This window comes from Muscardinus avellanarius (genome assembly GCF_963383645.1).
Source record: "Muscardinus avellanarius genome assembly, chromosome: 2".
Lineage (NCBI taxonomy): Eukaryota > Metazoa > Chordata > Mammalia > Rodentia > Gliridae > Muscardinus > Muscardinus avellanarius.
In genome coordinates, this window is record NC_137787.1 from 70,300,784 (window position 1) to 70,314,977 (window position 14,194).

The following is a 14,194-nucleotide window of genomic DNA, read 5'->3' on the forward strand; positions in this document are numbered from 1 at the left end:
AAAGAAAAACTAAAATGCAAATAAGAGAACAGAATAGGACCCCATCTGCCTCCAATATCTGTGGCTGTAGGCACAGCACCATTTTGCTTCATTGCACCAGGGCTGCCAGAAAACCACAGGAAAACAAAACAAACAAAAATGATGTGAAAAAAATAAATGGCTGCAGCTCATTGGAATTGTAAGCTGTCAGTTCTTCCGGCCCGAATACCAGCCTCAACTTGCAGCAGTGGCAGCTGAGCTCACCATGCCCTCCAGAGATCCAGAATGGTGCTCAACAACACCATAAGTGAACATGCCATCCCTATGGGAGAATATCCAGCACAGCCACAGGGAATCACATTGTAAGCAAGAAACTCACAGGGTCTGAGACTTTGTGGTTCTACCTAGCAAAGGTGGGAATAGATTCCACTGTTTGATGTAGCAGAGGCTTTTATTAGCAAACAGCACCCAGGGATAATTAGGCAAAAAGGCTTACAGTCCGCAGGTCTCAGAGCCCTAGAATGACATCTGAGACCACCCAATGGTGGTGAATGGGAATAAGTCAGACTAACCCAGCCCTAGCTGTGGAGAACAGGAACTCCTATGCATACACTGGGTCTGCTCCCAAAAGCACCCACCACCTACACTAGCAAGAGAGACTCAGGCTCTGCATTGGTTGAAAGTGTGGAGGGAGAACTATATATAACATTAAATCCAGCCCATCAATACTGGCTAGCTGCATAAACTGAGAGAGACTCAAAGAACCAGGCTTGCAGCAGGAAAGGTGCTGGTGGCTCAACATCTGCACAGAGAGAGACTGTAGAGGCCAAGTCTGCTGAGTATTCATATATTGGTAGGGTTGCATTATTTTGTTTTTGTTTTGTTTTGTTTCTGTGTGTTTGTATGCTTGTTTGTTTGCTTTCTTCACCACCCCTTTCTCAAGCCTGTTCTCTTGTTTATACTTATTCTCTTCTTTCCATCCTTTTCTCTTCTTTGTCTTGTATTAAATCTACTTCATACAACTATACTAACTACTCTAGAGTGGTTACTAGAATACTACTACATATTCACTCTCTCTAATCTCTACTATATACTACCTTACCAAACTCATACGCTCATTGAATGCTATCCTATATGTGAATTTACCCTATTCTTTCATTTAAGACCTCATTTCCCTCCTCATTCAACCTTCACCGTAGAATACAACACAACTTACCCTTGGATATACCGCCTGACATCTAGACATTGAAAGAAATCTATTAAATGTAACAGTTATAAACTTCTGAAATCACGAGAAGGAGGAATAACAAGGAAGCAACGAGCTACTATAACCCCACAATAACCAAAGAAGTAAAAGACCTCTAAGAAGAAAATTATAAAATATTGAAAAAAATAATTGAAGAAGATCTTAGGAAATGGAACGATCTTTTATGTTCTTGGATGGGCAGAATAAATATCAAAATGTCCATTCTTCCAAAAGTGATCTACAAATTCAACATAATACCCATTAAATTACCAAGGTCATTCCTCATAGGCATAGAAAAATTAGTCCATAAATTCATTTGGAACAACAAAAAAACCCAGAATAGCCAAAGTAGTTCTTAGCACCAAAAATCATGCAAAAAGAATCCCAATACTTGACTTTAAACTACACTACAAAACCATAGGAATAAAAACTGCAGGCTATTGGCACAAAAACATATACATGGACCAATGGAGCATTATATAAGACTCAGAAACAAATCCACATACTTACAGCCAATTAATTTTTAACAGAGGTGCCAAAAACATACATTGGGAAAAAAAAAGATAGTTTCTTCAATAAATGGTATTGGCAAAACTGGTTAATTATATGCATAAAAATGAAAATAAACCCCACTTTCCCACACTGCACAGTCAATTTAAGATAGATCAAGAGACTTTGCAGTTCCTCGAAAATGCCACATGCCCAATACTGCAACACACAGGCACCGCTAAAAACTTTCCCAACAAGACCCCAAAGGTGCAAGAAACTAAAAGGCAGATCAATATGTGGGACTGCATTAAACTGAAGAGTTTCTGTAAAGCAAAGTAAACTATTAAGAACCTCAACAGAGACCCAACAGAATGGGAGAAAATTTTTGCCAACTATTCCTCCAATAGTAGACTAATATCTGGAATATACAGATAACCTAAGAAACTCAGCACTAAGAAAACAAATAACCCAATCAAAAATGGGAAAGTGAACTAAACAGATATTTCACAAAAGAAGATATTCCAATGGCAAATAAATGTGTGAAAAAATGCTCAACATCATTAGCAATCAGAGAGATGCAAATCAAAAACTACTCTGAGATTTTGCCTAACTCTAACTAAAATGGCAATCATTCAAACAAAACACAAATAAAAAATGCTGGCAAGGAAGTGGAGAAGTGGGAACTCTAAAACATTGTTGGTGGGACTGCAAATTAATGCAACCACTTTGGAAAACAGTACGGAGGAGCCTCAGAAGAATGGGAATCGAACCTACCATTATGTTTGAGCAATTCCACTTCTGGGTAGATACCCAATAATGGAAATAAAACTACCAAACTAATGCATGAATATCTATTCTCATAGTTGCAAAATGCAATTGCCAAAATACAGAGTGGATTACAAAACTATGGGATATGTACACAATGGAATTTTGCTCAGCCATAACGAAGAACATAATTATGTCACTTGCAGGAAATTGGATGAAACTGGAGAACATTGGGCTAAGTAAGATTAGTCAATCACAAAAAAGTAAGAAATCAGATGCTCTCACTAATATGTGGAAACTAGGGAGAAAATGGGTCATCAGAGGAACTCTAGACGAAAAAAGGAGAAACTATAGATGAGCAAATAAGGCGACCTAACTGAGGGAGATGGGAGGAGGGAATAAGGAAATTTCCTAATGTTCATGACGTTCATTTACAAACATAAAAGTCAATCACTAAGACAAACATGAGAAGGAGTGAGGGGGAGGGAATGGGATGGGAACTGTGGAAGGCTAAATGAGTGATGTGTGCACGTATGCCTCTACCATCTTGCACCCCACTAAGATGTAGGACTACACTGCACCAATAAACAATTTTTAAAACTTCTCTTTTCTGGTTGATATTGAAAGATATTATATAATTCATTTACCTAACAGATTTAAAATGCTTGATAGAGTAAGATAGATGTAGTAATTTCAAAGTATTTTCGAAATCCCTCTGGCTCATGGAAACATTATTTTTAAAGTAATTACTCTTGAGTTACAGAAAAATGATTCAAATTAAAAAAAAAAATCCAGATTCATTTTTTAAGCTCCAACTGGTCCTCATTACTTGTAAGATTTTTTATTATAACCTTTCCTTTAGAAAGGAATTGGAAATCTATGAATCGATTTACAAAAAGGAATTTGGTTTTGTTTAAAAAAATTGCAAAGAAACAGAATGTAAATTTTCAAAAAGCCACCTGGCATTGAAGTGTGCTTTAACACCAATTGAAACCTAAATTATTTATTATTAATTTTTACTTTTTATTTTTATTTTTTATTTTTTGGTGATACTGGGATGGAACCCAGGGGCTTTCTACCTCCGAGATACACTCTCAGACCTATTTTATATTTTCATTTGAAAATGGTCTCACTAAGTTGCTGAGAGCCTCACTAAGTAGCTGAGGCTGCCATTGAACCTATGTGATCCTCCTGTCTCAGCCTCCCGAGTACTAGAATTACAAGCATGCACCACTACACCCGGCTTAAAATTATTTATTTATTTATTTATTTATTTATTTATTTATTTATTGGTACTGGGGTTCCTGGAATCCCTTCTCCCTCCGGGTTACACTCACAGACCTTTTTTAAATTTATTTGGAAACAGGGTCTCTTAAACCAGCGAGGCCGACTACGAACCTGCGCGATCCTCCTGTCTCCGCCTCTCAAGCGCGGGGATTACAAGCGTGCGCCACCACACCCGGCGAATTTTTTCTTATTTAATAGTGGTTATAGAATCAAAACATAAGAGCATACAAATGATTAAACATGTAATGCTCATTAATATTAAATAAAATATTAAAATTGGCACAATTACATTATATACATACATAATAATACCAATGCTAATATCAATAGCATGGACAGGAAGGCGAGAGAGTGTGGCAGGAACCAGGGGAAAACTTACCAAGTGTTTTATGCATTGCTTTTACTATCACTCTGAACTACATTGTAATGTGAGATTATAATGCACCAAAAAAAGTATATGTAAAAAAGTCCTTTGAATATCCAAGTACTTTAATATTGGAAAAAATAAAATTAGCACAGTAGAAAATATATATTTGAGGATATATTTGTTAAAAATATTACTTTACATGGTAATTTTTATGTATAATTTCATATATTGGTAAAATTCAAAATTACTTTTCACTTAAAAAATTTTCTATATTAAGTTTGAGCTGAGAGGGCTAATGGGCTGATTGATTAGAAAAGGGCTAATGGTCTAAACATTAAGTAGATTACTCATTCAGAGGCCTTAGTTTATAAATGAATGACAGTTTTTTTATTTTTAAACTTTTCTATTGGTTCTTAAGAAAGTAGCTCTTAACTCAAATAGTTTTTATCCTAAGGAGAAAGAAAATAAACTACATAGTTGAAATTAAGTCTGAGACAATTCATTAGGCAGCTCTAATTATAAAACATTACTTGATAAAGATTTTTGTAAACAAATAAGTTAATTAATTATTTGTCTTCTTGCTTGGATATAATTTTAAGGTCTCAGGTATCATTAGTTGTACATTGGCCTCAAACCTGTGATCCTCTTGTCTCAGCTTCCCAAGTACTGGGATTATAAGCATGCATCAGCATACTTCTGCTTATTCTTTTTATATAACCAATTAATTGATCACTTTTCAGTGTTAAAGAAATCTTGCCTTTCTGAGAGAAGCCTTACTTTTCCAAAATTAATAACATTTTATTTATTATTGGATTTTAATTATAATATTGTGCTAATAATTTTTTTGCTTCTATGTTTATAAAGGACACTGTCCTGTAATTTTTATATAGAATAAAAATGTTCTCATCTTTTCATACATTTTACATTTACATGTTATAAAATTTTAAATGATTAGTTGTCTTTTGAAGAAATTATGAAAAAGAGATAATCTTTTATATCTATTCACATTTATGCATTTCTAGTCACCATCATCCCCATATCCAAATTTCTATTTAAATAATTGTTCACATTCAGCCTGAAGAACTTCCTTTAGTATTTCTTATAGTGTCGTTCTGGTGTGGCTACAAATTCCCTAGAACTGGCACAAAACACTTCTATAGCGTTGATTATCTTGAAATTATTTCACGTTTGTTGTTGATAGTAGTTTTTGGTGGTAGTTTCAATGTTTGTAGAATAATGGGGCCCTTCCCTTCCCTTCCCTTCCCTTCCCTTCCCTTCCCTTCCCTTCCCTTCCCTTCCCTTCCCTTCCCTTCCCTCCCTCCCTCGCTCCCTCCCTCTCTTCCTTCATTCCTTCCTTCTTTCCTTCCCTCCTCTGGCCTAAATTATTTCTAAAGAGATGTTAGCCTCATGTACATAAGTATTTTTTATTCTGGCTGTTTCCAAAGTCCCTCCCTACTCCCCAGTGGCAGGACTAAGATGTAGTTTGCTCTATATTTATTCTTATTGGTGTTCATTGAAACTTTGTAAGTTAACATAATGTAATTATTTTCAACAACTTTGAGAAATTTTTTGGACCTTATTTCTTCAGATATTTGTCTTTTTCTGCTTTCTTTTCTTATTTTGTGTTTTGCATTATACAACTATCACATATTAAAATATCAAATTGATTTGCTTCAAGTTCAACAACCATTTCTTCTGATAGGCACAATTTTGCTTTAAACCCATCTAGTGACTTTTTCATCTTAGAATTTTTATTTTAGAATTCTAAAATTCTCAGAAATTTTATAGTTTTAATTTTTGTTCCTATTCTCTTTTGTATTATTTATGATCATTTTAAAATGTTCAAAATATTTCCAAATTCAAATTATCTTCTGTTTATTCTAACAATTCAGTCATCTCCAGATCTATTTCTATTGAGTGATTTTTTTTTTGTCTCCAATATGAGTCTCATTTTCCAATTCTTTACATATCATTTCCTTTTTTTTTTTTTTTTTTTTTTGGTGGTGGTACTGGGGTTCCTGGAAACCCTTCTACCTCCTGGCTACACTCTCAGACCTATTTTTATACTTTTTTATTTGGAAACAGGGTCTCTTAAACCAGTGAAGCTGGTTTACTGAATGGTGCAGACATAAATCCAAAATAAACTAGAGGCCTGACGTGGTGGCGCACACTTGTAATCCCCGCGCTTGGGAGGCGGAGACAGGAGGATCGCGCTGGTTCGGAGCCAGCCTCGCTGGCTTAAGAGACTCTGTATCCACATAAAAATGTTAAAAAATAGGTCTGGGAGTGTAGTCCGTGGGAGTGTATACCGGAGGTAGAAGGGCTTCCAGGAACCCCAGTACCACCAAATAAATAAATAAATAAATAAATAAATAAATAAATAAATAAATAAATAAATAAACTAGAATGTTCATTAATAGATCATTGGATAATAGTGATACATTCAAACTAGGGAATATTAAGTAGTATGCAGTTTGGTGATTTTTAGTATGATCATATAGTTGTACAACCATCAACACTACTGAGTTGTAAAACATCTTTATAATCTCAAAAAGAAGTGAAATAACTATTAGCCCCTCCCCCTTATTAGAATAAGGTTGGTAGAGTTTTGTCAACAATAGAAAAATACACAGGCAGAGATAAATATATTGACAAGAAGCTGATTCCCAGTAACACCGAGAACTGAAATCTAGAGAGGTTATAACCTGGAGCTTGTCCCAAATAAATTTTAGTTACAGGAGGTAATGAATTCCCTTTAGTTGTGCTTAACTCAATGGATTTCTTCCCAAATTATCTACCTCCATAAATATTTCTTGTGTCACTTGCCTGCTTGTTTTTTTTTTTTTTTGAGATAGTATTTAAGATATTTCAATAGAGGTAAAATTTTGGACTAGATAGCATTATTTTAGATAGCTATATGATAACCGTATTCTCTGGAAGAGCTTTTCGGGTTTTGGGGGAGTACTTTCAGTCTATTCACTGTTATGGCACAGTTTCCCCAATTGTAAAATAGAGACAATCATAGTATCTATTACCTTAGAACTGGGAATCTAGAAAGAATAAATTTATGCAAATCATTTATTGCAGCACATGACACAAAATAAATGGTCAACACACATTAACCTCAACATTGGATGCTCTTAAAGCCTATATAAACTATAATAAATAATTATCTAGGTGTGGTGGCACATGGCTATAATCCAGTACTTGGGAAACTGATGCGTAAGAGACACAGATTTAAGGCTACTCTGATCAACTAATCAAGACCTTGAGCAAATTTGTGAGACTCTGTTATAAAATATAAAATAAAATAGGGCTGGGGTTGTGGCTCAGAGGTAAAATAACCCGGGGTTAAATCACCAGTATGAAAAATTAAATTAAAAAATTGTGGTTAATTTATGGATAAATATATCATTTCCTATTATTTACTTTTTACATATAACCAATTTTTATGTGCATTTATTATATTGTGAGGATCATGGGAACACATAAGCATTTTATCTTGATACCAAGTATTTTTGTTGGATGACTATTTTTTGGTTTCTATGTATAAGATAATTCTACTTTTGTTTCTATTATTCTACCATAAAATAAACCATATATAATAATTCCCATATAAAGTTCCCGCCATAAAAGACCTCTTATTTATTTGATACTAGGGATTGAACCTAGAAGCACTCTACCTCTGAGTTATACTTCAGAGCATTTTTATCTTTTGTTTTGAAACAGGGTCTCACTAAATTGCTGAGGCTAGTTTTGAATCTATATTATTATTGTCTCAGCCTCCTAAATACTGGGATTACAGGAATGCACCACCATGTCCAGCAGGACCTTTATTTTTAATTAATTAATTAATTAACTTATTTATTTATTTATTTATTTTAGGACCTTTCTTAAAGTATTTAAAATGATATTTCGCTGGGTGTGGTGGCGCACGCTTGTAATCCCTGCTCTTGGGAAGATGAGACAGGAGGGTCACGCAGGTTCGTAGCCAGCCTCAGCTGGCTTAAAAGACCCTGTTTCCAAATAAAAAATATTTAAAAAATAGGTCTGGGAGTGTAGCCCAGAGGTAGAAGGCCCTTGGGTTCCATCCCGAGTACCACCAAAATATATATTAATGTGCATATTAATATATATATATATATATATATATATATATATATATATATATATATATAGGTGGTACTTGGGATGGAACCCAGGGGAATTCTACATCCAAGTTACACCCCACTCCTATATTTTATTCCTTATTTTGAAACAGGGTCTCATTGAGTTGCAAAAGGCCTCACTAAGTAGCTGAGGCTATCCTCAAACTGTGATCCTCCTGTCTCAGTCTCCCAAATACTGAGATTATAAGCGTGCACCACTACCCTCGGCTTAAAATGATATTTCAATATTATTTGACTTAAAATATTTTATTATTTGTTTAGTAAATGTAGACATGTCTGAAGAATCTGTTCTTAGAACCTGAGAAATGCATCATGATTTTGTTATTAGAGATTAAGAATTACCTTTCTAATGAATTAGGAATTTAAATTAAATTCTAAATCAAACTGTACCTAAACTTTATTTAATATTTTGCATTATGTATAGTCATAGCAAGATTTTTTTATTAACAAAGGATGCCAAATTTTGCTGTCTAGGTAAATGTGACATATTTTTATTAGAAAGTGATATACAGGTACTAAGGCAGTCATAAACTCTTCTAATAGTTCTTACCAGGTTCCCAACAGATAGCACACTGCTGAACTCCTCTGTCATGGGGTAGTGCTCCATGGCCATGAAAAGTGTATTTAAGACGATGCAGATGGTGATGGCCAGGTCAACAAAGGGGTCCATCACAACAAGGTTGACAAGGTGCTTCACTTTCAACCATGGTTTACAGCAGTCCCAAATCAAACACATGTTAGCAAATTTATACCAACAGGGTGGGCATTTCTGTCTGGATTCTTCTAGTTCTGGAAAAAAATGGAATTTTGATGAAAGCCAGTTATTTTTTATTACTTTAAGTCATTGACTTAAAGTATTTTTAAAAAATAATCCAAAATTGTTAAAGAGTATCATGAGCTAATCTCATGGTGGAGAAAAAAAAAAAGAATATCATGGGTTGGTGTCAAAAGGTAAGCACAGAAAGGCTAGTAAGCTTTCAATTTTTTTTCTAATGGCTAACCACAATTTCCAAAATTCTACATGCTATATTAAAATACTTGAAAACTGTCTTCAAGGCTGCCAGAAACTAAACAGTAGGACTTACATTAAGTACACTTAAAGCTCATCCATGTCCAGACAGATCAAGAGGCATATGTTATCAAAAGCTTCTCAGCCGATGTCCTAAAACCCTTAATCAGTAATGCTGAATCTCAGTTTCTTGGATTAAATATGTTTTGGGGGTTTCTAATGAAATAATTTTGTCAGTATCATTACTTTCAGTTAAAAATCCTCACATAAAGTTCCATTTAATACAGATTTGCATGTTAAACTCAGTAAGATTCTACTTATCTACATTTCTGAATTTAACTAGAGGGCACAAAAGAGAGAATACTCAACCAAAGAAATTAGGTTCTTCATCATTATCATATGTCAACATTTCACAAAGTGGGAGTCATGTATTGCCCAAAAATACAACAGAATTTTAGGAGAAAATACATAGAATTAATAAATTTTCATGCTATAAACTTAGAATTAATAAATTTTCATGCTATAAACTTATTTTAATATGTTAAAATCAATTACTATATTAAGCTTGTGACATAAAATTTTATATTATTTTTTTAAAAATATATAGTACTTTCAAAAAGAATTTCAACTAAATAATATAAAAGAGTTGATAGAAATGTACTTATCTTTAATCTGATATCCCAAATATTAAATTTGGTAAGTAATACCAAATATTATTAGGGAATTAGGAAATAAAAATATTATCTTTTTTTTTCATGTGATCTCTTAATGAATTCAGGAGTGGGGTTAAGGTTACAAAATTTATTTTCTATATTATATCAATGCTTCCTATGTCCCTACCAGCTCTGCAAAACATAGACTACCATTTATTATCCCTGAGACAAATGGAAGGTTTTATTTTGTTTTGTTTCCATCCATGGCACAACTGACCCATGCCAGTCCCTTTAGTATTACCATTGTGACATCTAGAATATCCCTTCACACTGGTATTGTTTACTATGAACTAAACACTGTAAGGGAGGAACCAACATGAAATTAAGAATCATGATGATAACTAATAATTAATTTCCCACTGATAAATATTTGTCTAAATGATTTAAGTCATTGCTTCTTTTTTAAACAAAATTCCATTTAAGATAGACTCTTTGGTTGTCTCTTTGGATAATGAAATTCTTCAAGTGAACTCTTCATTTCCATTTTTAAATATATAACTTGGTAAATAATAAAGAATATTTGAGATATAAATTAGAGAAACAGGCATATGTAGAGAAATATATACATAATTAGTATACATTAATTACTTTGTAGGTATTTTAAGACTTCCAAATAACTTGATGCTTACAACAAAAATAAAAAGCAAGATCATTTATAATAAATAACAAGAAGCTGAAAAATCTCCCTTTGCCTGTATAATTTTATAATATTTTTTAACATCTTTTCATTTGGTTGAAAAAAGAGAAGAAAATGGGAATAGCGCAGAAAAGGAAAATAAAGCAGAGCAAAGTTCAAAAGGGAAGCTTCAGCAGATGTTCATCTCGCCACTAGGGAAAACTGGAGCAAAGCTGTTTAAGTTCTAAAAGAAAACCATTCAATTATTCATTAAAAAAAAAAAAGAAGAAGAAGAATCATCTCACATTTTGAAACAAAGCAAAGTACTCAGGAGACAACCACAGCCACTTCTCCATTATTCCTGGGTGGGAATCCTGAGAGTCGTTGACAGCTAAGTTCCTATCTTTTGCTGGCGTGCCCTAATTTTTTTGGGTGCTCCTAACTCATCTTCACACCATTCTTCACAAAGGTGTGACTAAGAAACTTCTCTGTAAGGTTTTGCATTATGAAAACCCTGAAAAACCAAACAATTTTTCTTATACGCAACAGCTTCAGTAAACATGAGGCTATTCATTACTCTGGACAATGAAGACTTGGCTGTAGTTAAAAAGAAGGAAAACAAGCTGTCAGCTGGATCAACAAGCCTGGTTAGCAAAAAGGGAAGGTGAACTAAATCGGAAAAGAAACAATCTTCAAATAAACAGATTATATCAACCAAGAAATCTTCCTGCCACCATAAATAATAAAAACAACAACAACAAAAAATGATTGAAATCAGCTATAGTATGCAAAATGTGCTAAGTTTTGCCACAACCAGCCTTGACCAATGCCACATTCAAGTGTCTGGATATAACGGAATAAAGAAAAGGCAGCCTCACACTGCATGCAACTGATGAAAAACAGAATAAAACATAGTCACTGTCTCTCACAAAAATATGAAGCCAAGAGCGATATTGTTGATTTAAGAAGTCTCCGCCTGCTGTTTCCTCAGGCATACTTGTTTCTAGAACAACCTAAGCCACCCCATGAGACATATTTCCATTGAGGATGATGTGGGTACATTCATTTTGAACTTTGTTATTAATGGACAAGTCCAATTTGGTGATGATTGGATGTTTTAAAAATAGTTTCTTATGTTAGCTCAAACTTAATGCTATCAGAAGTGCAAAGTATGACTGTTGATTTAGACTTACCCTGTCTCCTTCTCTACTTCCTGCTTTAGGGAGCAGACATGCTGCTGACATCGGTAGCAGAACCACTGGCAGCTTCCTCTCAGTGGTTTTGCTATGGCAAGGAGCAGAAGACCAGAGAATCTTCAAAAGATTTACCTGGAGGGATAGGGAGGAGCAAGCTACTGGCAGCTGGGGGGGAAGAGGGAGTGCAAGCTAATGCAGGCGAGGTTGGGGAAGAACGCACTAGAGTTTAATATTCCATTGAAATCAGTGAACAGATTTCTGATACTGCATTAGGACATTAAGAAAATTGGGTCTTGTCCTACTATCTTGTCTATGATGTGTGTAGTCACTGACATCTACTCTGAGGGTTTTGGGGATGTAAATTTTAGGCTTTTGGTACTGGTATAACTATCATGGGATCTTTGCATTCAGAGTGGAAGATAATTATTCCAAGAATCTACTCAGTCTCCAGAGAAACCATAATTTACAGAAATAAGAGTATGTGCACACTTGCTCTCTCTCAGTCTCATTCTTTCCTCTTTCTTCTTTCACACACACATGCACACACACAACTTTCTTACATGGTAGAACAGGTGTGAGAGGGGATTGTAAAAAAAGAGGAATAGAATATATTTTACATAAAAGTAAAGAGGAAATATAAAATGGGAAGGGAAAAGGTGAGCAAAGCAGGAGGCTAGAACACATTTTACATGAACATAGTTTCCAAGTAGTTGAAGGTGGCAGTTGCTGTTTGAATTCACTCATAGTATGGAAAGGCAAAAACATGTGAATTAAAATAACACATAAGGACTAATAATGAATTTCTTCTGCATGCCAGCACATAGGTGTTTTATATGTGATGCCTTATTTAATCTTTATAATAACTTTATGTCTAAACATCATTAATCACATTTTACTGAAGAGGAAATCAAAATTCAAGCCATAAAGTAACATATTTAACATGTGGCTGAGCTAAACATAGATCACAGATTATGGTGTCTCCAAGGTCTTTATTTTGGTGTTGAGATCTGGATTTCTAAATGTTGAATTCTTTACTCAGAACCGGCAACTAAAGAAAAAGCTGATATATTTTACTACTCTGGTCAGAAGGAGGTAACAGTAATACTACAAAATTTTGAACACTTTGCTTCAAGAGGTTAATATTAAGCCTTGATTTCATTTTTCATTTATGTTTCTGATTCAATCATGGGATTTTATAATAATGTATCAAGTAATCAATACAATTCCAATGGATTAGCATCATCACAATGATAAACATTTACCATTACAATCTTTTCAATGTCATGCACACAGTAAGTTTCAAGAGTTTAAAATTGAATCTCTGGAAGTATTATTCCAAATAGACAAATCTGCAGCTGCTTTATGTAGATTAATTATGAAAATCTAGAAGACAGTAGGATCCATGTGTTCTACATAGATTTTACTTTTACTTAGTGAAGAAAATAACAATGAGAAGATAACAGTTTAAGAAGTTTTTTTTTTTGAAATTTAAGAAAATGGTTTTGCATCATGACAAAGTACCACAAGTATCTCTGGTGTAAGACTTTTGACATACCTTCCATGGTGTTTGTCAAAATGCTGGCTAAACTCATTGCTCTTTGTCTTGCTGTAGGATCTTCTAGTAAATCCATGGAAACATGGTAAGAACTGGATCTTCTCTTCCTTATTTCTGTTTCAGTAGTTGTGCCCTAAAAATAAAGTTTCAGACAAAATAATATTTATTCTTGAGTTTGGCAAACCCCAAATCACTTCTATAACTATTTCTATAACTTCTATAACTACTTAAACTAAGTGATCACCAGGCTTTCTCAAATGTCAGTAGCTCATTATGTTATTGCTGGATTTATCATCTTGGAGAATTTGTTTGAAAATCCATCAGATAATCACCTTTCTGAGATACTTGGGTTTATCAAGCTGTACTTTCCTATTACTCCATCCTGGAGTTTTGAGATTGAGGGACCATGACCGTTATTAGATGATATTCTAGTATGTCAACCAATCCAAATGAGGACTTTAGTCTGAATATATCATTCCTTCATTTAATCCCCAGTTTGGTTATTAGATCTTTATAGACATTCATTTATTTAGTGAATGGGAAAATATTATTGTTTTTCCAATAGGCTTTAGTATAGTTTCCCTAAAATGAAAATTCCAATTGCAAATGCTTTTGTTTATTAAAGATACAATATTTTCTAACATACCAAATAATAAAACTAAAATTTAACTAGTTATAACTCTGCTATAGATTTACAAAACAACTCAATCCACAAATGATCCACCCTTGGTTTTGAAGCTCTAAGGAGTTAACACCAGTTCAGGAGGCTTTGAAATATAGCAATGAGATAATAATTTCAAACT

General features: G+C 33.9%; 1 protein-coding gene across 4 annotated transcripts in view; it reads right to left on the minus strand.

Annotated features, from left to right (window-relative positions):
- Positions 1-14,194, minus strand: part of LOC308258947 (sodium channel protein type 2 subunit alpha) — a gene marked incomplete at both ends in the record, with an annotated part of 93,480 nt that overhangs the window by 48,873 nt on the left and 30,413 nt on the right. For all 4 annotated transcript variants that reach the window (XM_080689584.1, XM_080689582.1, XM_080689581.1 and 1 more), the window contains 2 exons: positions 8,853-9,091; positions 13,392-13,524. In XM_080689584.1, the coding sequence (XP_080545710.1) occupies positions 8,853-9,091; positions 13,392-13,524 (372 nt within the window). The remainder of the gene's footprint in view (positions 1-8,852; positions 9,092-13,391; positions 13,525-14,194) is intronic.